Source organism: Lacerta agilis, chromosome 13, assembly GCF_009819535.1.
Source record: "Lacerta agilis isolate rLacAgi1 chromosome 13, rLacAgi1.pri, whole genome shotgun sequence".
NCBI classification, from domain to species: Eukaryota; Metazoa; Chordata; class Lepidosauria; order Squamata; family Lacertidae; genus Lacerta; species Lacerta agilis.
The window spans coordinates 8,994,696-9,020,027 of NC_046324.1; the positions used below are offsets into that span (position 1 = coordinate 8,994,696).

General features: G+C 41.7%; 1 protein-coding gene across 7 annotated transcripts in view; it reads right to left on the reverse strand.

Annotated features, from left to right (window-relative positions):
• Nucleotides 1–3,973: 3,973 nt before the first annotated feature.
• Nucleotides 3,974–25,332, reverse strand: part of CSNK1G1 (casein kinase 1 gamma 1) — a 49,052-nt gene continuing 27,693 nt past the window's right edge. For 3 of the 7 annotated variants that reach the window (XM_033167742.1, XM_033167744.1, XM_033167743.1), the window contains exons 9-13: nucleotides 23,830–23,978; nucleotides 22,757–22,858; nucleotides 21,749–21,856; nucleotides 18,835–18,941; nucleotides 3,974–5,411 (exon numbers count right to left, since the gene is read on the reverse strand). In XM_033167742.1, the coding sequence (XP_033023633.1) occupies nucleotides 5,357–5,411; nucleotides 18,835–18,941; nucleotides 21,749–21,856; nucleotides 22,757–22,858; nucleotides 23,830–23,978 (521 nt within the window). In that variant the 3' untranslated portion in view covers nucleotides 3,974–5,356. Of the gene's footprint in view, nucleotides 5,412–9,614; nucleotides 9,844–13,978; nucleotides 14,022–18,834; nucleotides 18,942–21,748; nucleotides 21,857–22,756; nucleotides 22,859–23,829; nucleotides 23,979–25,332 lie in introns of those variants that run through there. The other 4 variants (XM_033167748.1, XM_033167747.1, XM_033167749.1 and 1 more) reach the window with 4 other exon arrangements.

Genomic DNA, 25,332 nt, shown 5'->3' on the forward strand with positions numbered 1-25,332 from the left:
AGGACCCAATTCCTGGCAAAGTGAAATCCAACTAGCGCCAGAGGAGCCTCCTGCACATCGTGTTTGTGAGCCCTTATCCTGAACCGTTTCAAATGCATTTGAAATTGACATTCATGTTAAAAAATACTACGCTTCATGTTCACTGCCAAGTTCCAAGAGCAGTGCCAGGATTATATGAATAAAACATTGCATTACACATTTAAAATAAAAAGATTAAAAATCAAAAGGCATTTCAACAAGAATCAGACATGTGCACACAATACTTTAAAAAAGATTTTTCACAGCTGATTTTTCTTTACAGTAACAAGAGTAGCACTCATTATCCCAATCATCCCATTTTTAAAAGCACAAAAGGCCTACATTAAAGAAACAGACTTAATAAATTATACATCACAAAATTTCCAATGGGAAAGCCACTTAACTGTGGTTTCCCTGTTTGGGGAAGATACAATATTTGGTATGGTCCACCTGCCCCCAAATGATAATTCTCTTCTCTGCTTGGTAGTTGCAAAGACAGACTTATCACTACCAAGTTGCTTTTCTAACTGGAGAATATTAACCTGTTCCCAAGTTCCACAAGGTAGCCTATACAGTTATGCAGCAGTTATGCAGTTTGGAAAAGCATTTCTTAGAAAAAGTGATCATTTTCCTGAGACAGTCTTAAGAGGATGAGAGAGGCTATTTAAAGCCATTTTTCCTGCCTGTATTTGATTGGCATGCACCTGTCATTTCAGGGGCGGGGTGAGGATACTGAACTCAGAGCAGGCACTGCAACCAGGTGCTCAATGTAAGATTGTCCCAGTCCCTCTGAGAAACCACACCTTCCATAGGAGCAGTATTCTGGGGCAACAACTCCAGAATGAAATCCCCATGAGGTGCTGAGGTGCAGGTTCCTACTACATCACTAAGCTGAGACAAGGGCATCCTGGTCAGAGACTGAGGTTTCCTCACAATTAAGAAGTTTGGTAATAAAGCATGCAGACTAAGCTGCTGCTTATCCTCAGACCCAAGGCCTGCTGCATAACAAATACTGAAGTAAAGATCTGCACCCCCTCCAGACATTCACACAGCAGAGAGTAATTCCTATAGTGGTTCATCTACAGCACAGATAGGAAGCCTGTGGCCCTCCAGATGTTGTTGGATTCCAACTTCCGTCGGTCCCTGCCAGCATGGTCAATGATTAGGGGTTGTGGCAGATGTAGTTCAACAACATCTAGAGGGCTAGAGCTACCCCACCCGAGACCTGCAAGTAAAACTATTAAGGGAGGCTTGAGAAATCAGTTCCCTTTCCAGTCACTTACTGGGATATGCATAATACAAACACGGCACAGAGAACTGCCAAGGCAAGCAAAGTAGCCTGGCATTCTTAGGCCCTTTAACTGCTACACATCATGCCAACATCAAGACCTGCAACAAAGAAAAGGAAGCTCAATCAGTGAGGCTCAAAACCAATGGGAAAAACTAGCCTTCCAAGTCAAACAATGGGTACTTCCTTTAAGGCCTGATAAGCAATGCAGAAAGCATATTTTCCTTCTTCCCCCAACTTTAGCATTTGAGAAAACAGGGCTTATGGCTTTGTATTTTTAGGGAGGTGCATATTTGGCAGTTCACACCCAGCAATACAACACCATCTTCAGACTACATACAAAGAAATGCTCACCATGGCAGTTTACCTTCCACAAAGCATCGCTCATGAAAGCTCTTGGGGGAGCTTACAAGTTCCATTCATCAAAGAGCAATATACATTTTGTTCCTCCATCCTGCAAGTCATTATAAACCACGGATGTGGAAATATTTAAGTCATGCATGCCTGTTTTGGACTATAGGAGCAGTGGGCAGGTCATTTTGAAGAACAAGCGTCCCAGGAAGCAATAATTTTTGAAGATAAGTTCATGGCGTGTGTTTTAAAATATAAGATTAAGGCTGAAAGTTGAAAGGGAGAAAGAAATTCAAACCAGCCTCAAGGAAAATAATTTTCTAATTCTGCCACTGGCAATTTTCAGAGTGATATACTCATTACATCACAAGAAAGCTGCTTTTATAGAGACTAATGCAGATTAGCTATTTTAATTTCTTCCACCCTAAAAAGAAAGGCAACTGTTTGGTAGCAAAGTCATGATCATGACTATTTAAAATCCAAGAGGATGGAGGTGACAAAACTGAAGGTAGATTTTGAACAAGCACCTGGAAGAACTACCCTTGTCTTCTTTTAAGAATATGTGCTGACATGTTATTCTCTGAGGCCCAGAGAACATTAGAAGCCAGCTAGCCAGCTCCTGAAGCAAGGCAATCCTCACAATTAAGCAGATTTGGCCTTTAATAATGGGAAAGACACACACCCAGTGATGAGAGGGAAGGGAGACCTATATAATCTTACTCATTCCTTCTGAGCATTTGTTTCAAAATAATCAAATACAATACCATCAGCTTTGTTTTGCAAAGGATGGCGCTGATTTAGAACTGGAAGCTTGGGGAGAAGGCTGTAGTAATTAGCTGTGGTATTATTAATGATCATAGTATTCTCTTCAAAGTAGCTAAGGTTGAATAGTTAAGAATGAAGGGGGAGAAAGTCATTTTACCACTGACTGTTCTCTGGAAAGAATCAGCACATTTCAGAAATGGAGAAGAATACTTGAAGACGCCTTCAGCTCCATGTTGCTTCATTGGAAATGGGAGGCTGCAGAAGCGGCTCTGATACGAAGACACTGTATGGAAGCACTGGGGAACTGGGAGACTGTTTTGATAAAATGGGCCAGCACTTTGCACACATTCTCCCATACAGATGCTTAACAACTGAAATGTTCACTTGCGGCAGAAGACGGTCCTACAAGTAATCCAGACCAAGTTAGTTTCTCTTGTTCCTTATAATGACTCCAGTAAATCCAGACTTTTACTCAAGTATCCCTACTGTGAGACATTTCTTACAGTTTTGTTTCTGAAGAGCTTCAGTATTTGACCAGAATGCAAAATCAAGTTTGGATATTAACCTGCTTCAAGAGCACATGCTCCCTATATGCATACAAATATTTTCATTCAGAAGGAAGCTAGATCTCCTGAGCAACGGAGCAGAGAAGCAAAAGCAAGATGGATTTCAACCATTGGACATTAAAAATAATGAAGACTTCTAAAGAAAAACAATTTGGGTCGGAACTGTTTATCATGTAGCTTCTTCCATTTGCAAATTCTAAGATGTTCCTCAGTGAAAGAGAACTAGACTGCAAAAGGACAGATGCATGTGGTGCAGCTGGGAGCACAAAGGTCAAGTTTTCATGAAATCTTACATCTCATATTTGATATTTCCCATGCCAAGAGTGGGAAACAAGGCTCATTTTAGCAGGTGGCCTTAGAAACATTTAAAGAGAGTTTTAGTAGTCGGGAATAATGGGCTGAGAAATTTTAAAAGTCTTCTAAAACAAACCATCAAATCCTTCTAATCTATGACTGATTGTGAAGAGTTCATTCCACTTACCTGCATTTTAAATGCAAGAAAAAGGCAATTGGCCACACTCAGAAAATGGATGCACAACTTTCTAGGATAGACAGTTCATGAGCAAAAAACAAGTCTACCTTTTGGCTCAAGGGTTGAAGTAGTGTTGGGGGAACCAGGGAGAGGAAGGCAGTCCAAAGCTCAGCCAAACAAAGCTAAAAATGAGGCTTTTAGAAGAAATTGACGTGAACCAAAGGAGTTACTGCAGAGTTGCTTTTCCTCCCTGAGCAGGTTTCTTCTGTCTGTAGGCAAGGAGCTTCCACAGTTTTCCCCAACAAGTTAAGAGGGTTATGGTCATGAGTTAACTCCCACCCCAAGGATTACTGACTGAACTACAGAATTGTGGTGCCACCTATTAGAGAAGATGAGTCACAAGATTTCAGGTATAAAATTTCTGAAAAGGAAACATTTTCAGTTCACTTCAAGGCAGTAGGCAGAGGGCACATGGTATGTCCTGGCTTCTGGGGCCAACTCCCTCAAATTTCCAAGCCATATCCACAGAAGATCTGCAGGAGTTCACAATCTCTGCCTTGGAGCACACTGAATGCAGAGTGGCCAATCCCATTTGGAAAGTCAGAATAAAACAAAGTTATCCAATTGCCTGGGGCATGTTAATAAGGAAGCCCTGACTGCATAACAGAAAGAATCATAAGTAATACACAGACTGCTCTGCTGGAAGTCACATGCTATTCTAGTCTGTATAGATGGCCTTGAACTTCTAAAACGCCTGATAAAATATGTCATCTAAGGCAGTGGCAGTGTCCTCTCGCTGATGAAATAGCTTTGCTCCCTTTAAATGGCCAAACTGCCTCATCCTTTCCACTTTCGGATACAGTAGTCTGCATTTGCATTTCTGTGACCTGCCCAGAATTCAGCCCAGCTGACTTTTCTCCTTCCTGCCAGCAGAAAGACTTCCAATTCCAAGCAGGTTATGTCAGGCACCATGGAGAAAAACCACAAGAGGGGTGTTCACTGACAGCTGGAAAGGGCAGCTGAAAATTCAAGTAAGCTTCAGTGCACAACCAACAGTGGGGTATGAAAACCCCTGAATAGTCCCAGGGGATTCCAAATGTGGTGGACAGACTAAGTCAAAGGGAGGCTTTGCACTCAAATACAAGCTGAACATGTGTGCTGGCATCATTCACACCCACAAGGGGGGGGGAAAACACGCACGTACAGCATACGCATACATAATGCTAAAATTAATTAAAAGTGCAACAACGTAAGTTCCTTTAGAACAACTGACACTTCTCTGTAACCATTCTGAGAAGGGAGATGCCACAGAAACCAGTAAATCAAGGCAACTGGAAATGTAGATTGCAGTTCTCTCGCCATTGGCTTACTATCATGGAATTCGTTGGAGTGCGATTAAGAAGGATCAGGTCTAAGCTGCCAGTGCAGTCAAAACTAAGCCGTTCGCAGCAAGAGGAGCTGGGTCCTCTTGAGAGCATCCTCTCTTCACCACCATGTTGACCCCGCAGTTCATAAAGCCCCCCGCTGTTGGGGGGGAAGCATGTCGAGAACAAAAGAGAAAGGGAGCAGGAACAAAAGCACATCCACCAGGAACGCCCTCTTTGCTGAACTGCTGTACAGACAGGAAGGTAGCCAGCCAACCTTCCAACAAGGGCAACGAGTGCTGGAAAGGATGCAATCCTGATTCCAAAAGGAGCTTCAAGCGTGGAGTGAGCAAGCGAGACCATTTGGGGAATCCACCTGAATGTTTATTTTGGATTTTTTCCCCCTTTCCTCTCTTTTTGGTTTAATATGTCCCTTGTTTCTTGTCCTCTCCCCAAGAGAAGCCCCATTCAATAAGACGTGGCAGGAACAGCAGGTAAACAAAGTCCCCCAAAGACCTCAAGGAGACACCTGTCATTTCTGGCGTTGGGAAGACTTCTTCCTTTTCCTCTTATAGAAGCAGCAGCACCTGGAGCACAAAGAACACAGCAAATCAATAGAGAGTACCAGAACCTCCAGCAAGCCCTCTCCTTCCAACACAATGCATGTGATGTGGCCAACTTCTTCACTCTCAGAAACACACAACACACATGCTCCCAACACCCACCCTCTCCTGCAACAACAGATAAACTCAAGACGTTCAAAACATCAAAGTAGTCCAATAATCGCCACCACGCTCTGGGGACCCATGTGATTTTTCAAGGGCTGTAATAACTTGAGGGTTACCATGACCAGTTCTAGCCTCTAGCTTTGGCATTATTTTCCAAACCAACATCATTTGCAACTAACGGGGAACGTGAACACGGCTGATTCCGTCCGAAAGGCACACAACTCAGAATTGCCACCCCCACCGCTGGCAGAAAGCTGCAAGAATGCACACTTTTAACCAAGTTGCTTTCACCACCACAGATGATACATTTACTATACAAGAAACTAATGAAGCCTCATGTGAACAAACAGGATGCTTTTAGAGGGGAACCGTGGCTAACAACTCCTAAGATAATTCTGAGACATGAAGAACACTGGCATGGGATGCTGCTGACACGGATGGACCTATGTAGTATATGATGAGAAAAGTCACCGCTGTTGCCTAAAAATACAAGAGGGATTAAAAAGAAGTGTGGAAGAATTACTTAAACAACACGGGTTGGAATTCAACTGCTAAACACAAAGTTGTCCTGATCTGGAGTTTCCAAAACACCTGAAGGAGAATTCTAGAACAGTGACTTGAACAAGAAATCGCCCTTGCTATAAAAAAAAAGTTGGGAAAAAACATGTTTTATAGGGAAGTGGACTTCAAGCTATCAATTTAATCTATGATTAGTCAGAAATTAAAGTTGTAGTCATGATGATTTATCAATTAAAAAAAACAGTAATACAGGCTACCCAGATTTGCATGCTTCCTCTTCTCTGTGCCAAGCTTGATGAAAAAGGTACGTTTTCTCCCAAAATTAGCAGGTATTTTTTGCCTTACACCACAGATTTCCTTTTAGCATTAAGAACCACAGGAAACTGAAACTTATAGTTGGATTCAATGGCAGTAAGTCTTTTAATTCTGTATCATCTTAAATGCTGGTGGGGTCTGAAATTGTTCAAATCTTGAAGCCATTTTTATTCTGGTGTGATTGGCCATAATATCCTGTAATCCCAACTCTCAAAATGATACAAATAAAGATGTTATTCCCCACTTTAGAAATGAGTGATAGATTTTATCTGTTATTTGCTGTCTCATATTTAAGAGGCACAGTGCCTTTCTGCCAAAATCCCCACCACCAATACATACCCCAAATTTTGGTAATATGGAAATTTAATTGATTAAAAGCCAAGGTAGGATCAATTATTTTTTAAAGCACGGTTTATAGTTGATAAGGCAACAAAGATAAAGCAGGTGGATTTAACAGCACGCTTAGAGTAGATATTTTTGCTCTGAAGTAAAATGTATCTGGATGTTACTCAAGCAAATTCCTGTGTAGGTAACTTATTTAAAATCTGGCATATGCATGAAAGCTGGATAAAACCTAGGTTTGGCTAAGCATGATCTGCAGTAAAGGTGGACAGGCTTCAGATTTGTGAGATTACTTAGTTCTTTACCAGAACCCCAAGATCTACTAACCAGAGCCAGGTGCCAAAGACAGAAACATAGAATTAAAAAATTATGAGGCCAGACATTTACGTGTGTTTTTTCTTTCTTTTTCAGTACCAGAATGTGTATAAGTCATTCAATATAAAAAGCCCACTCCAGGTTATCATTTCAGCTGCATAATCTAGATCAAGAGTGTCATTTTGTTGTTAGTATGGTTAAACAATTGGGAATCAGAAATCCTTGCAGTCAACCTTCTTCCCAACACCACCAAGATTTAGGAGATTATTTTTACGAATATCTTGAGAGACCAATTTTTACAAATATCTTGAGAGGCAAGTAGGGAGGCAAGGTATTCCCATGCTTCAGCGGGTAGGAAGTTAAGCATATAATTACTAAATTAATAGTAAAATACAGCTCACGAAGAGGGTGTACAAGATCTGAAATTCTGATCTCCAGTAACTTAAAGTTAAATTTATAGCATGGTGGTAAGTTTGCATTCAACAGGACATTTCTCTCAGATAACAAACATGAAAAGATGATTTAATGGGGGGGGGGGGATTTCCAGAGATACTAGAGCCCACTCCATGTATACATATTGCAAACAGTTTTATATAAACTGTATTTGAGCAGTAACTGGAACTCAAACTTAAGCTCAAACACAAATTGAGTATTGTAGGGTATCTCTTTCAGTTATACCCCAAAATAATTGAATCTCTATCATAGCTGATTTATAATATTAAAAAACCCCACATAGGCGGCAGTTCGTCAATGAACTGATTGGTCATCTTACTAGGATTCGTATAGTCTGAAGATGTACACATTTATTAACAGCAACACAATTGGCTATTAGTCATAAATGGGGGGGAAATAACTTGCCCTCTATTGACCCCTGGTGCTTGAGGGTATGGGACTGACTTTTTCAATTAAACTCACAAACGAGGTAACAGAGGAGAAAGGCAGCAAAGTGGATTTATTGAAAAATTGAAGGTTCCCTCCCCCCTCAATATTGGAATAATGAAGTCTATGAAAGATTGAACTTTTCAATCCCACTACATTCTGGGAATAAGTTGCCCGACAGATAAATATCTGAATTAGCTAACTAAAAGCAAGTTAATATTGTTTTGATCATGATTTATTGTCATTACATTTAATTAATATTTTTGTGATCATTTGTTATTTATGTGTAATGTATAATTATTGTGGAATAAATCCGTACATAATACTTAGTAGAAATAATATTTTTTCAAAAAATTGCCATGTTAGCAATTTATGGCCTAGAAGCCCTTCCCTGATAGGTCTCCTGCCATTTGTGGTCAAAAGGGAATCACCCATTGCCTTCTCACAAATTAGATTAACCTCCAGGAGTTTTTCCTCCTTCCTTGTAACATGTTGCTTGCCTTCTTACCTGAGCCACCTGGACTTGCCTGACAAAGTTTACTGGACAGAAGCAGCTTTCAACATGCATCTTATCACTCTTGTACTCCCTCTTTCAACAACTGAAGGAGAAAACTATGAGCCATCCAAGCATAATGAAGCAGAACAAGGACAGATGACTTTTGAATGTTGCCCGTTTTCATCCTTGGAACAGGGATGAGAGAGGAAACTTTGCCCACATGTGACCATGAGGAGATCTCCATAGTTTGGAGAAAGACACCACAATAAATAGCCCATGCAAAGCAATAAGCCATTGAGTTGGTCTCACAGAGTTGTGAATGATGGGGAGGAAGGGGGAGGAAAAGAAAAGGCAGAGAACTCACTGTGTTGCACTGAGCTACAATCAAAGTTCACATTAGCACTTGGTCACCCATTGCAATATCAAATGCCTATAGTGCATGGCCTGTCGCATTAGAACAGAGCTACAGGCACTGCTAGCATCAGCACAACTTTGTTTCTCCCACTCTCAGCTTCTGGATCAGTTACAATCTATTGTACAATGTGTGCGTTTTTAAAGGAGACTCAACCAATTTGGGAGAATATCGCATGCTGGCAAAATGCTCATCAATACAAATGGACTGTATTTATCCTTCCCCTTCCAGAGAAGTGAATGGTTTTTCCACTAACAATATTAAGTGTTATGGATTCCACTACCTTTTACAGTAGTAATCAAAGCAGCTGCAATTGGGAGACATTGCAGGGAGTGGACAAAACTTGATCTCCTCCTTGGGCGCTGGCAATCCCTGCAGAGCTTCCTATGCTCCATCTCATGGATGAAAAGAACCCCATAGCCCCAACCTTGCTTAGAGCAAAGAACAAAGGGTGAGGCAGTCCTTAGAGGTACAACTGGTTCTTGCATAAACTTTCACTCCACAAATAATAACTGTTTACCTAACCCAAATTTCTGTAACACAGATCTTACTAGAAAATTATTATTCACAGAAAATCTGCATCTTGAGAGATCGAACTAACTTAACCTGCTATAGAGAGTTGCTTATTTTCCATAATCAATTTTAGGTGTAAAATCTGAATCCTTGAGTACACAATTTGATTTATTTTGCATAGGTAGCCCCATATAAGGCATGCGATCTCATTAGTGGATAAAACTTCAGAGAGAAAAGACAACTCTATAATAAAACAGGAAGGTGACATATCTAGGTTTTGACATGTTGTATTTTAATCAATGATAAAATGAACAACATAAGTGAAGGAAGTTGATCTGTAAAACCTGAGAGGCATGCATGAAGCTAGGGTGACTTATGCTGCACAGATGGCTTCCATTATAGATGACACAGGCTGGATGGTTGACAGAACCAGACAAACCAGTCTCTTATGAGAAGCCTGGAGTGGACACTGGGTGGCCTTCACCTATGAAATTAATTCACTATGAAATGAAGCAGAGACAGAGAGAGAGAGTCACAAAGACTGATGGAATACGCGATATACTCCTTAAAAACACCCGTTTCCCACATTCATTGTTTCCATCTATACAAACAAGTGGCAGAAATAGCTATGCTAGCGATTACTTCTAATGTTCCCAACACCCCAAATTTCTAAGGTGGAAGAGTTGCCATAAAATGGTTTCCCCTCCAAATAGTCACATGGCAAACGTGTATTTTAGCATTTTAAATGCTGCCCAAATATGAGAGGAGGGTAAAATGCCTCCAAGGGATATAAACTACAAAATAAGGTAGGGCAGTAGGGGACACCACCAACAGGATAGCCTTGGATTTTTAGTCCCATAGCCTATTGCAACCTTTCCCAACTTGGGGTCTTACAGCTGCTTTGAACTACAACTCCCACCAGTCCCAGGCAAATAGGAGTCGTAGTCCAAAACAGCTGCAGGGCTGGCCTATTGCACACATTTGGTTTAGTAGCAAACAGATATCTAACATAGTTTTCTCTCTTTTAAAGGATAAGACAATGTTACAAAAGGATGATCTAAGACTAAATTCTTGAACTGTGGGTGAAACAAATGGACAGAATCATATACTCAGACCCCAGCAAGAACTCAGCAAACAAAGCCAGGGTAGGAAGCTACTTAGTTTGTAGGGAATGCAGGTTGGCCCTAATCCAAGATATTCTCACAAGTGTAAGAGATGCACTCCTACTGAAATCTGCTACAGGCAGACACCAGGCACAGGGTTAAGAGAAGTTCCCCCAGGCAGCTTATGTTTAGAAGGGGAGACCCCTCTGAAGCACACACAGAGTATTTATGAAATTTTAATTTTATTGTGTAAACCACTTACAATACTTCGGTTTGAAGCAGTAGGCAAATAAGAAATAAATAAAGTGCCCTTCCTACAGCTGCAGTGGGGAGCTATTCCAAAAGTAACAGCACATGATGTGGCTCAAAAGACTGCAGATACATACTCAAGAACTCTGAACTCTTCACACACACACCGCTAAAGAGTCAGGTATGGCCAAGTATGTCTTAAGACTACAAAACTGCTGATAACCATGGACTTTATGGGACACCTTATGGTGCACATCTATTGCTAGCTATACCTCCTTCCAAAACATTCAAAAACCAAATCATGGCTTCTGATGGCTGCAGGAAGCTCCCGCATGCAATCAGAAGCTGCATAAGCCCCGTTGGACGTTTGGGTTCCAAAAGAACGTTCACAAACCGGGACAATCACTTCCGGGTTTGTGGCATTTGGGAGCCAAAACATCCGAGTTCCAGGGCATTTGACAACCAAGGTACGACTGTACTAGAAAAGTCTGAAAGAGGACCATTTTAACACCCAAAAGTCAAAACTCAAGAATGGCATTTGTTCTCCAGGACAGAACACACACAGGACTGAATGTTGGGTTGTGAGAATTCTGTTGTTTTTTCACACACTCCAATAATTAACTTATTTTGTTGTGGGAGGAGGAATCATTACCAGTAGCAGCCGGAGACAAGCGATCCATTCTTGCAGAATGTAAACTACATTAGTAACATTTGCCTCTTGCAATAAATACTTGTTCAGTAGCAAAGGTACTCCAAAGCAGCAGGAACCTGAGCTTAAACACAACTCTACTCTACTTTTCACTCTAACAATCTCAATCTTCTCTCTCTCCAGTGCCATCAACACAAATGCAATTCACAAATGCAATTACAACTGGCTGTGTTTTCAACAGAGATTACAGGCAAATGAGACTTCCCTCAGGAATAGGCCCCATGATTCAACCCCAAGCCTGTTAAGATTACTACCATTTTTCTCCACTACAAGGTATACAACAGTTATCTGCCTTTTCTTTCAGCTACAACAGTAGCAGGTCCTTCCTTATAAGTAAGAAACATGTGTGCAAAAGACCTGTAAACTGGGGAAGGAACAGAGCAGCCAAAATATTCTCAGGGCTCTAGGTTTCATGGGTTAGAACAGTAATTTCTAAAGTGCCTCATTAACAGTAATTTCTAAAGTGCCTCATTAACCTTGACTTTTTAACTTTGAATTTGATGTTCTATGCAATAACCTATATAGTTTATTTTGACAATATCATAGAATCATAGAATTGTAGAGTTGGAAGGGACCACAAGCATCAATCTAGTCCAACCCCCTGCAATGCAGGAATCTTTTTGTCCGAAGTGGGGCTTGAACCCACAGCTCTGGGATTAAGAGTTGCATGCTCTACAGACTGAATTAGCCATCTTCCTTTGGCTGCTTTCTTTCCATATATAGACAGAGGAGGAAGAGACTCAAGGGCTGCAGCAAACCCTATGAGGGACTCATTACAGAATCCTCATGGGAAGCTGGTTCCTTAAAAACACTCCGCTTTCCACACATTTCAGACATCTCAAGCTTCTCACCTGCTTTTAAAGAGTCCAGTTGTCAGGAAAAACATTCCCATTTCATAAAAATGCATCCCTTCCTCTACAAAGCCCCAGAGAAGAGAGAGGCACTAATTTACGTTACCATTTCTTGCAAAGAGCATCTAGAAGTCACCACCTGCCCATTTGGTGAGTAGGACATCCAACACCACACAGATTCCTCTCTGCTGCAGTTTTCAAGCAGAAAAGAAAGAGCAGGACTCCTCTACTTTCTCCATATCCCACACAATAAGAGTGGGATTGGTGACTATAAACTTTGTGGACCCTGGCCCCAAATCACACTTCACTGCTCCGAAAGGTAACAATTTGTTTAGCCATTTGCAGTAGCATTACAGACCTCACTGCAATAAAATCTTAAAGTTATCATTTCTTCATGAGAGAGTTCAGGTTAAAATGTATGAGGGTGGCATCTCTTACACAGAAAGGAGTATATAGTGTTTTACAACTATGAGAGCCCAGCAAGAAAGGAGGAGGAGTGGAGTTGGTAAGCTTGGTGCATCAGGACAGGTAGGGGAGGTTTTGCCCCTTGTTGCTGTGTCTAAGTGACCCTCAAAACTAGCCAGAAAGCAAGTAAACCTATCTCCATAGCCATTCAGCTGAGACTCTTGGTTTCTGCAGCTCAGACAAGGAAACTCTTGCTTATTCTGGCCCCATCAGGGCTCAAAATAGGTGTAGGACAGAATTTTTAAAATGTTTGTACCCTAGCTTGCCTTTCCTCTGTCGGGGAACGACACATGGTGACACACATGAGAATCCCAGGTGGTCATCCATACAGGAACTGACCAGACCCAGACCTGCTTAGCTTCAGTAAGGGAGTGGACTCATGTGCATTCAAGGTTATACTCTGGCATGAAACATTATAGATTCCTTTTGTTCACACACTGTTTGAGAGAACAGCTGCAGTTTGGGGCACACATAAAAAACAAGTATCAGTGATCATCACAATGGTGAGAGTAGTAGCTTTCCTCCAACTTGTAAACAGCCCTCATCACATAGGTTGCTTCCTTGTCCTATCCTCACCTCTACAACAAAATATGAAGCTCTAATCCACCTTCTGCAACCTGGTGCCCTCCAGATGTTTTGGAATACAGTATGGCCATTGGCCGACAGGCATCTGAGTTCAAACCACCTGGAGGGCACCATTTTACAAGCTGAAGGCTATAAACTAACTCTTCCCTACGAACTGCAGGAAGCCACAGGAAGGCAAGTACCTTGATCTGTGCCTGGTATAAGCAGCCTAGATGTAGTTCAGAAAATAGTTAATTGGTTCCCAGTCCAGAATAAATACTATTTTCTTACTGTAGGAGCCTAGCTCTGGAAATACCAAGCAAAGGGTGACACCCACCCAAGCCACATTTTTACTACGAAGTTGCTAACAGAAAACAGGATTGAAAAGAGCAGAACTCTAGCTCTGTAGCCAGTGCAATGCTTTCAGGACAGTTGTGCCTCTGCCACAAAAATTTGACAACTGACAGAAGTGTGCAAGTAGAGAGAAAATTGCATAGGAAATTTATTGCCTCTAGCTCCAAAAACTTCCTAACTTCAAGTATTTGTTCACCAAGTAAAACTTAAAAGACAAGTGTTTGGTGTGTTAGGATGACAGTCCAAGGACTCTGAGCAGCAGCTCACCCACCCCTTCCGTTAATTTCATTTTGATTTGGCCAATCATGGCCTAGTCTGGTTCATGCCCCCTTGTATGTGAACCAGAGAGAGTGACTCACCACAAGTTGAGCATTTTCAGGCAGCTACAATAGACAGTGTGAGGAGAAAGAAAGAAAGAAAGACAAATAAAAACACAGAAAGGTAGGGAGACATTAGTTCAGAGGCGAGATGGAAGCATGTCATGGCAAGTCATGCAAACATGCAGTGCAGATCTGCGATACACACGACGTCTACCTGCCTTGTCAAACCTGGTTCCACCTGAACCTTCTGCAACTAACCAGGAAAGAGCTATCACAAGGGATTGTTGATTCGAGACAAAGTTTTCACAACTGTCTAGGACAACTATGTTAGAGCATCAGAAAATCATCATTGACGAGAATGTGCTCTAGAGGACTTTGGCAGATACGGTAGGAGCAAGAAGGTTTCTGAACCTTTTAAGTTGCAAGGAAACTCTAGAGATAGCTGGCTAAAAAGGCTCAAATGCAAATACCTTAAGTGCTTTGATGGAACATGGCAACTGATCAAAACAATACCCCTACATTTCCTTAACTTCATTTATAATTTTGAGAAGGAGTTAGTCTCCCTACACGCCTTGGAAATAAATTATTACCACCACCACTACTGTGTTATTTAAGTTTCAGCATGTGCTGGAGAAAGCAGAAGTAACACTTCTGGCACAAAGGATTTACATTCTAACTTAGGCAGAACACAGCTGACAGTGGAAAATGTGGAAGAGAAACCAAAATAGATGGGACAACATAAAATGAGCTTATGGTCTGGAGCAAAATAATAGAGAGCCTTTAAATTTAAAGGCTACAAAAGACAAAGTTGGTGTGGAAAGTGACAAAGGAAGCTGGAAAAAGAGATTTAAGACAATGGATGACTTTCAGCTACGGTAGCCAGCAAAAAAAAGGATGCAATACCATGGATGATGGTTTAAAACAGTTTTAGGGGTGGAAACAGCAGTAGTATTAAGACAACAAGAAAGGTAAGCATTCCATGTCTGCAAGTTTGCAGTCTTGTGAGATTGGGAAAATATCAAATTTCTGCCAGCAACAGAAGTAGGGACAGGTAGTCAGGAGAGGAAGTATCTGAGTGAAAAGATTCTACCTCTGAGAATCAGGGGCAACATACCTCTGAATACTAGCTGTTGAAAAACAAAAGCAGGAAAAGAATATTGCCCGCATGTCCTACTTGTGGGCTTCCCATAAACATCTCATTGGCTACTATAGGAAATAGGATGCTAGACTGCATAGGTCAGGGGTCGCCAAACTTACCTGGCCTTGGGCCGGTTCCTCCAGCGCCATTCGCGCGGCGGGCTGGAGGGCGCGCACCTACTTGCTATTTCCAGCGCACTTTTGGGTTGACGGAGTTTTGGAAATAGCTTGTGCACATGCATCATTTCTGGCGCACTTTTGGGTTGATGGAGCGCTGGAAATAGCTTGTGCATGGGCCTCCGCAGACCCGGAAGTGCGCCGGAAATGACACTTGCACATGCACACTATTTCCGGCGCTCCACCGACCCGAAAGTCGGCAGTCGCGCCGTGCCGCACCAGTAAGAGCAGGCAGCAGCAGCAAGCGGCAGGGGTCACTGTGGGCCAGATAACTGAGTCCCTCGGGCCGCATCCAGCCTGCGGGCCTTAGTTTGGGGAAGCCTGGCATAGGTCTTTGTTTTGATCCAGTAGGGCTCTTCTTAGGTTTTTAAGATTGTTATCTGAATTCTTACCATGTTATTTAGTTTGGGATACAGGAGTTGTTAGCAATGCAATCAGAGTAAAAGAATTCATTAGAAGAATGAATAATCAGAATTTTAAAAAGAGAGAATTTTTATCTGTATAAGTGTAGTAAGCACAAGCAATGAGAGCTGAATGCAAGCAACCAGAGGCAAATGGCTACATTTTGAATGGAAGCAGAGCTCTGTTATGAGCCAAGGAATGAAATAAAGAAAAAGGAAAAAAGAAGTAAAAGAGGACCAAGAAGGGCAAAAACAATATCTTTAAGGGAAAGTTGACATGACTGAAGGTACCAGATTGTTTAATTAGAATGCAAGCTACTCTAAGGTTTAGCCAGAAGAAGGTATTGAAGACTTTGGTAAAAAGCAGTTTCAGTGAAGTTAATCTAGCAAAAATCAGATTGAAAAGAGTAAAGGAAGGAGTTGGAGGTCAAAAGGTAAACATGATCGTACAAAATGCTCAACAAATTCTGCAGTGAAAGGTACTGGACGACAGGTGAAAGTGGGGGAAGGATGAATATAAGGAGGAAATAACGACTGAGAAATATTTGTATGTCTGAAAGCCCACAATAATAAACTAGGCAGCACAGAAAAAATGAAGATAGCTAGACAGAGAAAGCAGGGGTAGGAAAGGATGGATCAAGAGATCAGGTTGCATGATTGAAGGTAGTGAGCATCTTTCATATATATATGAAGGATAGAGAAACTGATTAATGACAAAACTAGGAAATTCTGCATACAGAGGGGAATGGAAAAAGGTCTGGATAGAAATTCACGAAGAGATCTTATATTCTTTGAGCAGGAAACTCACAGCAAGGGAAAAAAGAGCAGACAGAAAGGCTTCACTAGCAAGAATAAGTCTCAAGACACACAGACACAGCGCGCTTAAAAAATGACCAAGTCACACAGCTTGAGGTAGACAACATTTGAATGGTCTGTTAGAAGTTGATGGCTTAATAATAAAGATTGTCTATGGCTGGGAGATGAACAGGCAGAAAGGAAGAGTAAAAGGCAGAGTGAGGAAAGAGTGAGGAAAGAGAAAAGAGAGCATCTTGTCTAGAGGAAAGTAAAACTGAAACGCCTTTTTCAGCTTTTCAAATTTTACTATAAAAGTTAAACACACACACAACCTCACCCATCAGTTCTATACATAATTAATTGCCTCTAAGCCCTATGAAATTAATAAGACTGTGCAACACTGAGCGCGGACGCTTCTGCGCATGTCCGTGCAGTCCGTGCATGTGCAGAAGCGTTCTGCGCAGTTCACGCATGCGTATAAGCGTGATATCGCGCTTTCGCGCATGTGCGAAAGTGCCACCCAGGTTGCGCACTGTTTGGGGTGCGAATGGCACCCCGGAATGAATTGAGTGCGCAACCCAAGGTACCACTGTACTTTTCAACTGAAGTATCATGTTGACTGGAAGTCTGTGTGAATTCAAATGTCTTGGAAACTTTTAGCACACCCAGGAAATTGTGGGTAAAGCTTGAATGTGCAATTTTCATGGAAAGGTCAAGGGCAGTATGGTACACCATGTTTTAACCACAGGACCTTCCCCAATTCCACAGTCAACATTAAATGTCCCTGACTTTCATATTTACTGCAGAAGAAAACAATTCTTCACATAGCTGAGCTGTAAAATCAAAGTCAGTAATGGTATTTTATTGGCATCTCCCACTAAGAAGGCAATCCTAAGCATGCTTGCTAGGGAGTAAAAAGACTCAATGACTGTAGTGCAATTTATTTTCAAGTTAACATGCAGAGATATTGCTGTTGTCACAGCTGCAGCAACAAGTCCACCACAGGAGAACATGTCCTTGGGGACATTCTGGAGTCTTAATTTTTAGGCTCCATGGACATGGCCTAACTTAACTTAGCTGATGCTGCAGCACCAAAGCAAAGGTTGTCTTGCATAGAGTAACAAGCTGAACAATTTATTAAAAGCTAGTATCCAAAGCGAAGTACAAGTACTGAAGCCCAGTTCACTTGAGCAGCACTTAGTGGAAGCTAGTCTGCTGTCGAAAGAAACTCAGGCAGAAAGCTCTGTATCATATAACAATAAATATCCAAAGTAGTTAATATCTCATCCCACCCCCTTCTGCTGAAATATATTGTTCCCCTGCAGAGGAACAGAGGCTCAGCTGGGAATGCAACACACAATTATTAAGTTTGCCACAAGGACCTCTCAATTTTATTTAAATACATTCAAATCCTGCATTTCTGAAGCTTGAGGCAGCTATGAAGCTCTCCTTATGGCTGAAGACAGAAATGTTTGCAGAACGATAACACATTTCTTGGGTAATGGGAGTGCTAGGTGATTACTTCTCAGCTGAAGATTCACACCTGAAGCACAATTAGAGGTGTTGCATACACTTGCTTTTCTCACAAGCAATTTTAGGCTATTTCCAGCCTAGGAAATAAAGAATCACAATGCTTGCCAAGAAGCCTATGATTGCTGAGACATTCAGTAGCCATAAGGCAAGTCAGTCAATCTGCTATGCCTTGATCTATGAAGCCTTTGTGGAACCTCCTTCCCATGATAATGCATTAGGTGTGTGCTGACTTCATTTATAAAGAAAAGAAGACTGCTGATTACCTAGAGAAGATTCCACATCATGGTTCATGTAATGGTAGAAGATCATGCAAAGTGCCACCGGATGGTGGAGATGGAAAAACAGCCAAGCCATTATTCCCTCAACAAAATACCTTGCAACACTCAGCAGGCAGCTTATAAAGTTACCTTACGTGTTTCCATAGCAAAAAAAGGAGTTACTCACAGTCTGACAGGTTAACCTAAAAGGATCCAAATGCATAGGCTCAGACTTCAAGAATGAGGGACTCTGGCTTCTGCATCCCCAGCGCTAGTTATGTGCATACAGTTTGACAAACAGAAACTACAGCCCTAACTCAGAGGACGTTTACTGTACATGCCACTTGCAAATTCTTCTGAAATACTAATTTGCAATGCATGCTCTGGCCAACAGCAACATTACCTGGGCAGTGCAAGTGAGAAGAAGCTGTACCATCAGCAGCAGCACTGAGGTTATCATGCAAAAACAAAGCATCTGATAGCAGGTTATGGATATAGGCATCAAACACAAGAACACAAACTGATTTGACACACAAATGATGCAGGGGGGGGGGACTGCTTTCACGGCAAACATACTTAGCTTCCTCCACTACTTCCACCTCAGTACGTGCTGCAATTTGTACATTGGAAGGTGCTCCTGTTGGTTCATCGATGTTCAACTCACCATTGGTCGAGTTTACCACCTTAAAAGAATAGAAGCAAAGCCCCGACATTAATATGAAAACATAGCCCCAGTTTATGTCACATGCATAGGCACATTAAATTAAGTGAAAAGGAAACTTGGTGCTCAGAAAGGAAGTTCATTCTATGACCTGGGTTGTAAGTTCTCTGCAAACATTCCAGCAGTTTTTGTTTTTTTCTGATTAGGATATACATAAAAAATGTATGAGACATAGAATGAATTCTGCACACTACCAGTTTATGAATCTTAAGGCATTAATTTTTACACCTCTAGCCTAGTTTGGGATCAAGAGGGTTACAATGACAGAGAAGATGCACAGTGCTCTGAAATAATCAGTGGAAGCATCATCAAAAAGAAAGAAAGCAGTGCAGGTAGTGAAAATATACATATAGTGTGCATGACCAAAGTTTGCCTGGATAAAAACTGTCTGAGGAGTGATGGCTTGTCTACTACATATAACATACACACTCCAACTACAGAGTGAAATAACCATTAAAGCTGGGACCTACATGTGAAGCACATGGTCTGTCCACAAGTTTTGCTCTGCTTAGAGAGAGGGTTTTTTAAAGGGTTTTGCTTTGCTTTGCTTTTTTCACATGTATGAGGGTGTCAGGGAACTGTCCCCGGCACAGCGCAAGGTGGTGGAAGGGCTCTCGGGATGCTACAGAGAGCCCCGGCCCCACTTGACCAGCAGCACCTCCTCTGGCAGCAGAGGAAGCAGTGAGGCTTCCAGCGGGGAGGGGCAGGCATTTCAGGGTATGGAGGGAAGAGGCTCTGAGGATGCTGGAGAGACCCTGCACTCCCCTCGCTCAAGGGGCGATGAAGGAGACACGCAGCTTCTGGCGCCCCAAAGGCGTTGAGGGGTGAAACGAAAGGATGGGGGGTGGGGTTTCCGTATACTGAAGCTCTTTTGTTGGGGTCAGAACCGGAAGGGACCATTCCCAGATTCTGACAATGCTTGATACAGACATTAACTTATTAGCTCTGCACCGTACATGTTGTTGTTGTTCAGTCGTGTCTAACTCTTCATGACCCCATGGACCAGAGCACGCCAGGCACCCCTATCCTCTACTGCCTCCCGCAGTTTGGCCAAACTCATGCCAGTCGCTTCGAGAACACTGTCCAACCATCTCATCCTCTGTCGTCCCCTTCTCCTTGTGCCCTCCATCTTTCCCAACACCAGGGTCTTTTCTAGGGAGTCTTCTCTTCTCATGAGGTGGCCAAAGTATTGGAGCCTCAACTTCAGGATCTGCCCTTCCAGGGAGCACTCAGGGCTGATTTCTTTAAGGATGGATATGTTTGATCTTTTTGCAGTCCATGGGACTCTCAAGAGTCTCCTCCAGCACCATAATTCAAAAGCATCAATTCTTCGGCGATCAGCCTTCTTTATGGTCCAGCTCTCACTTCCATACATTACTACTGGGGAAACCATAGCTTTAACTACCCGGTATACGGACCTTTGTTGGCAAGGTGATGTCTCTGCTTTTTAAGATGCTGTCTAGGTTTGTCATTGCTTTCCTCCCAAGAAGCAGGCGTCTTTTAATTTCGTGACTGCTGTCACCATCATGGAGCCCAAGAAAGTAAAATCTCTCTTAAAGGAAACTTGGAGTTTTGCCTGCTTAACTCATGAGCAACTAACAGAGGACCTTACAGAGGGTAAACAGACTACTAAGAATCTGTGAGCTATTAGTTTTGTTTGCTTATTTTCAACACTACCTTGGAAGCATTGATTTCTCTTTACCAAATGTTCAAGCAATCCTGATTGGTGAGGGGAGGAAGCAGATATCAAGGTAGCTGTAGCCAGATACCAGACAGCCTGATTGTATTCTCTCTACAAATTCTCATCTGTTTCCTTATTGCCTATTTCAACTTGCTTCTATTATCCTGACCACTTTCAGATTTCTTATCCCTCAGTTCTAAAACAGACTTTGCATACTCATGTATACTTATTGCAGGGAGGTTGTCCTGCAATTCCACTGAAGTCTCAGAACAACTGCCTTCCTGTTTGAGATTCTGGGTCCTCTGGTCTGAAACTTTTTGCTCCCAAGGTTATAATGTTTGAGGCTTTTTGGTTTACTTTTTAAAAAGTGAGTAAGTGGGTGGGGACATCACAAAGTTGTATAAAATCATGCATGGCATGGAGAAAGTGGATGAGATGAACACTAGGCATCAACCAATGAAGCTGTCAACAATAAATAAAGTTCCTGGTACAGAATAATAGAATACTGTACAAGAAAGAGTAAATCCTATTGTGTTAGATTGGGTGAAATTTAACTCTTAAGAAAATAAAGGTAACAGCTTTATGAATAGTTCTAAACTTCTATTTTCCTCTTTCTCCCCCTTTCTAGCTACATAAATTATTTTATTTTTATTGCTTTAATGGTAATTACATCTTATTTATAACTTTGTTCTACCCAATACATGTATTTATAGCATTTGTTTCTAAGACACTGTGTAAGCATGGTAATATCAGTTACAAAATAAAAGTATCTGGAAGACACTAAAACAAAATCTGCAAAAAAAAAGAAACAAACTCTGTCTAAAGAATCAACATAGACAAATGGTGACATCATATTTGCCTACCAAACACTCTCATACGACACCAAACTGAGGAAATCTGTGTCCAGGAGATATTCTGAGTACAGACAAAGTTCTCATACTGTGCTGCCTCATACCTTGTGACAGGCAATTCACACATTTTAGCTGAAGCATCAAGTTAACCAAATATGCACCAGAATGTGGTGCATATAAACGTTACAAGAAAGTGACTGCAGTAGAAAAGATGTGTGGAACAGAGAAGGACAATACCTGTACTGATCCCCCATGCCGATCTGAAGTTAAGTGAGATTGCAGAAACAAAGCATTGGCTTGTCGCATTGGTGCCATTTCCCATTCTCCGCGACGTTCTGATGCAGACTGCATAGGCATTTGCAAGCACACAGCGAAAAGACAGGAGGGAAGGCAAAGGTAAACCAGAGCAAAGCAATGCTTTATTTTAAAAAGCACATTGTCAGCTCGCTGCAGGGTGGGCGCCGAGAAGCAAAGCAATTAAGAAGTATTAATTTTGACAAGTCTACTCCCAACCATTTGCACAGAAGCCAAAAGCAGTAAATACCAAAGTGGACTTCCTATGGGACGATCCAGAGCAAGTCTCTGTTATCAAACATTTTAAAGGTTAGCCAAGCCTACTGGCAGTCACACTGTCTCTCACACATGTGTACATAGTTTATAGATATATACTGTATATTCTGGCGTATAAGACTACTTTTTAATCCAGGAAAACCTTCTCAAAAGTCGGGGGTCGTCTTATACGCCGGGTGGAGAATCTGAGGTCGAGTATATCTCAAACTCTATATTTTAACTGGAAAAGTTGGTGGTCGTCTTATACGCCCAGTCGTCTTATACGCCCGAAAATACGGTACACACGCATCATAGGTCCAAGTATAAACCTCTCTTCTCAGCCCAGTGCTGCAGCAGAAATGCAGATCATTGCATTACAGCAATGGGTAGAGAGATTTAAAACCATCCCAATACTATGATGGGGAATAAAGTCCTATCTTGCAAAAAGAGTCTCTCCTTGCTTCAAAGCCTGACATTCACCATTATATATCACTCAGTTCAAATATACAGTAAAGCAGATTAACAGGAAATATTCTTAAATACAGGATAATATTAATTAATCAGCCTTCCTACCACCCCAACCACCCAAGAAACAGAATTAACAGTCTTTTCTCTGTATGTACCTCTTTATAAATTAAAGTTTCAGTAAAGGTTTGAATGGAAAGTTATAGTTAAAACAATGTTATGCTAACAAACCTGATTTCGGAGAGGCTGCATCGATGATCGATCCCTATGTGCATGGATGTCTCTTGTTACAGATGGTCCAGACTCCACATGCATGGGCCCCACTGGAGTGGGCTGGAAAAGAAACACACACCAAACAGAATTGACCCACCAGGTGACTCTCAAACAATCTGTTGACTTAACAACTAGAGCAGATAATTTTTGAGTAGAAACCAAACAGATGCTGCCCCCCCCTCATCTTCAATTGATGAACTTGCTGCTTTCAGCCAGTGGCCTACAGCTTCTTCAAGGCAAACAGCCACACCTGAAATCTCATGCTATCCAGCTGGCCACAACAATGCACATATTTAACATCTACATGAATGTGGTAGATGCCGCAGTGCTGTTCTGAACTTCTCCTCATTCTGGACACTCCCCCACCTTCCTGGAGGTTTAACCTTCCCCCGATAATGATGGACAAATGTCTCTTCAGAACATTTGAGGTTTGCTCTTCAACCCCCTCTTGGTCTGAGAGGAGAGTTTGGCAGTCAGATTGATTCCCCCACCCTCACCCACTGGTCACGTTTGACCCCCTAAAGGGTGGGAGATAACAATCTGCCTGCAGGCTGGAAAAGTTCCTCAATGCTGCCACACATGGCTGAAGGCAGGGAACAGATATGTAACATGAAAATAATATTGTGGCGAATTTAGTTGATAAGAGAAAGGAGAAAAGGCAACTACTAAGTCATACTAATAAAGAAGTATAAATGAGCAATGACAATCTACAGTTATTAAGGAGAGCCAATAAAATCTGCATTCTGTCATCCCTCCAGTCAAAATGCAAGAGCACCAATTGCACCTACATTATAATACTACTTGTTCAAAAAGACACATTTAGTAACTTGAACAAAGAAAAATGTTTGGAGCCTTGAACACGTATATGGCTTTGCAGCAAAGTTTTCAATGTACTGTACAGCAAAAAGGTCATCTTGTGTTCTCAGTTCATCATGAAGCGATTACTTGCAATGTAACTGGCATTTAAAAGGGACATTATAGAAAGAGCAACAGTCAAGAAAAAAGGAATATGTCACTCAGCTCCAACATACAATTGGCCTGCCAACCCAGTCGTAGGCGTAATCAAAGGTGAATCCTCTCTTTTCAAATAACTCTGTGAAGATTGTTCGTAGATAATCATAGTCTGGTCTCTCGAAGAAGTCTAATCGTCTGACATAACGAAGATAAGCTGCCATCTCCTCTGTTAAAGGGAATTAGGAAGAAGCAACATCAGATAATCTGTTCAGAAAGAAGTAGAAGCAGAATACATTTCAACATTACCTACTGGTCGGATTAATCCCCTAAGATATAAACCTATAAATGTAGGTGAGGGGGTCAACAAACCTGTGCCACTGGTACGATGATATGCAGTCACAATTTCCAAATGGTTCTCCTTAGTACACTTGAGGCCATTTAGACATATGAAAAGGCAAACTTTCAGGTAGCAAAAATATATAATGGAGAGCAGTTTAGAGAGGAGGAAGCGTTTACACCAGACCTCCCAATTCTCTCAGTGGACATCCACATAAAGATACTCATTTTTTCAAGTGTACTACCTCAACAGTTCAGGGTAGGTTAAAGCATGTTTATATTAAACAGGTGGGCTCCTGTCTTCAAAACAAGGACCCACAAGCCAAGTTACAAAGAGAGACAAAAGCAAATGAAAATAATGAAGAACAGCTGCATTTTAAGAGCTATTTGAGTCTAGGTCCTTGCCACAACTTTCTGTTGAGGTCAGTGTGCTAAAATCAGATCCAGGGAACAGAGCCTACACTGCTAATCTGGAGTCAGTAATAACCCAAACAAGGCCACAAATGTTTTGAACAATAGCTCAACATACCGTATTTTTCCATGTACAAGACACTATTTTCTTCCTATTTTTTGAAGTTTAAAATTGGGGGCCGTTTTATACACGGATAGTGCACATGGGGGATTTATTTGGAGTCCCCAAAAATAGGGGTCGTGTGATACACGGGGGCATGTTATACATGGAAAAATACGGTATGCTGCTCAGAGGTTTAAAGGGCTACTTGATTTAAATCAGTCACAACCTGATGGTCCTGAATGTTCTTTGAAGTACAGCACCTCTGTTGAGCTACATACAGTATGTATAATGATGAGCAATATGACAGCTATCAAGCAGCAAAGAGGTATTTCTTCCCATAGTTAATTATGTTGCACTTGCATGCTTGACTAAAAGAAAGAGTGGGTGCAGGTAATTCTCTCCCCAACCCTCCCTGATGACATCAATAGCAATCAGATTGTTTGAAGTCCACATAAGTCTAAAACAGAGTATTTTCAGGTTCATCACACTTATCCAATGACTCACTGACTTAAGAAGCCTATTCAGAGCCTCTACTGCCTCCCTAGGATTCAGTGAAAACAAGACAGAGTTGGGTGCTGGTGTACTGACAACACCACACACCTAGTCTCCTAAGAACCCGGCAGTGGTTTGTAAATTTTAAATAGCACGCAAGCCAATGAACCATGGGTTAGATAGGCATGGGAAACTTCTGGCCTGAGGGCAGGAAGCAGTCTACGGAGCCTGGCTATTT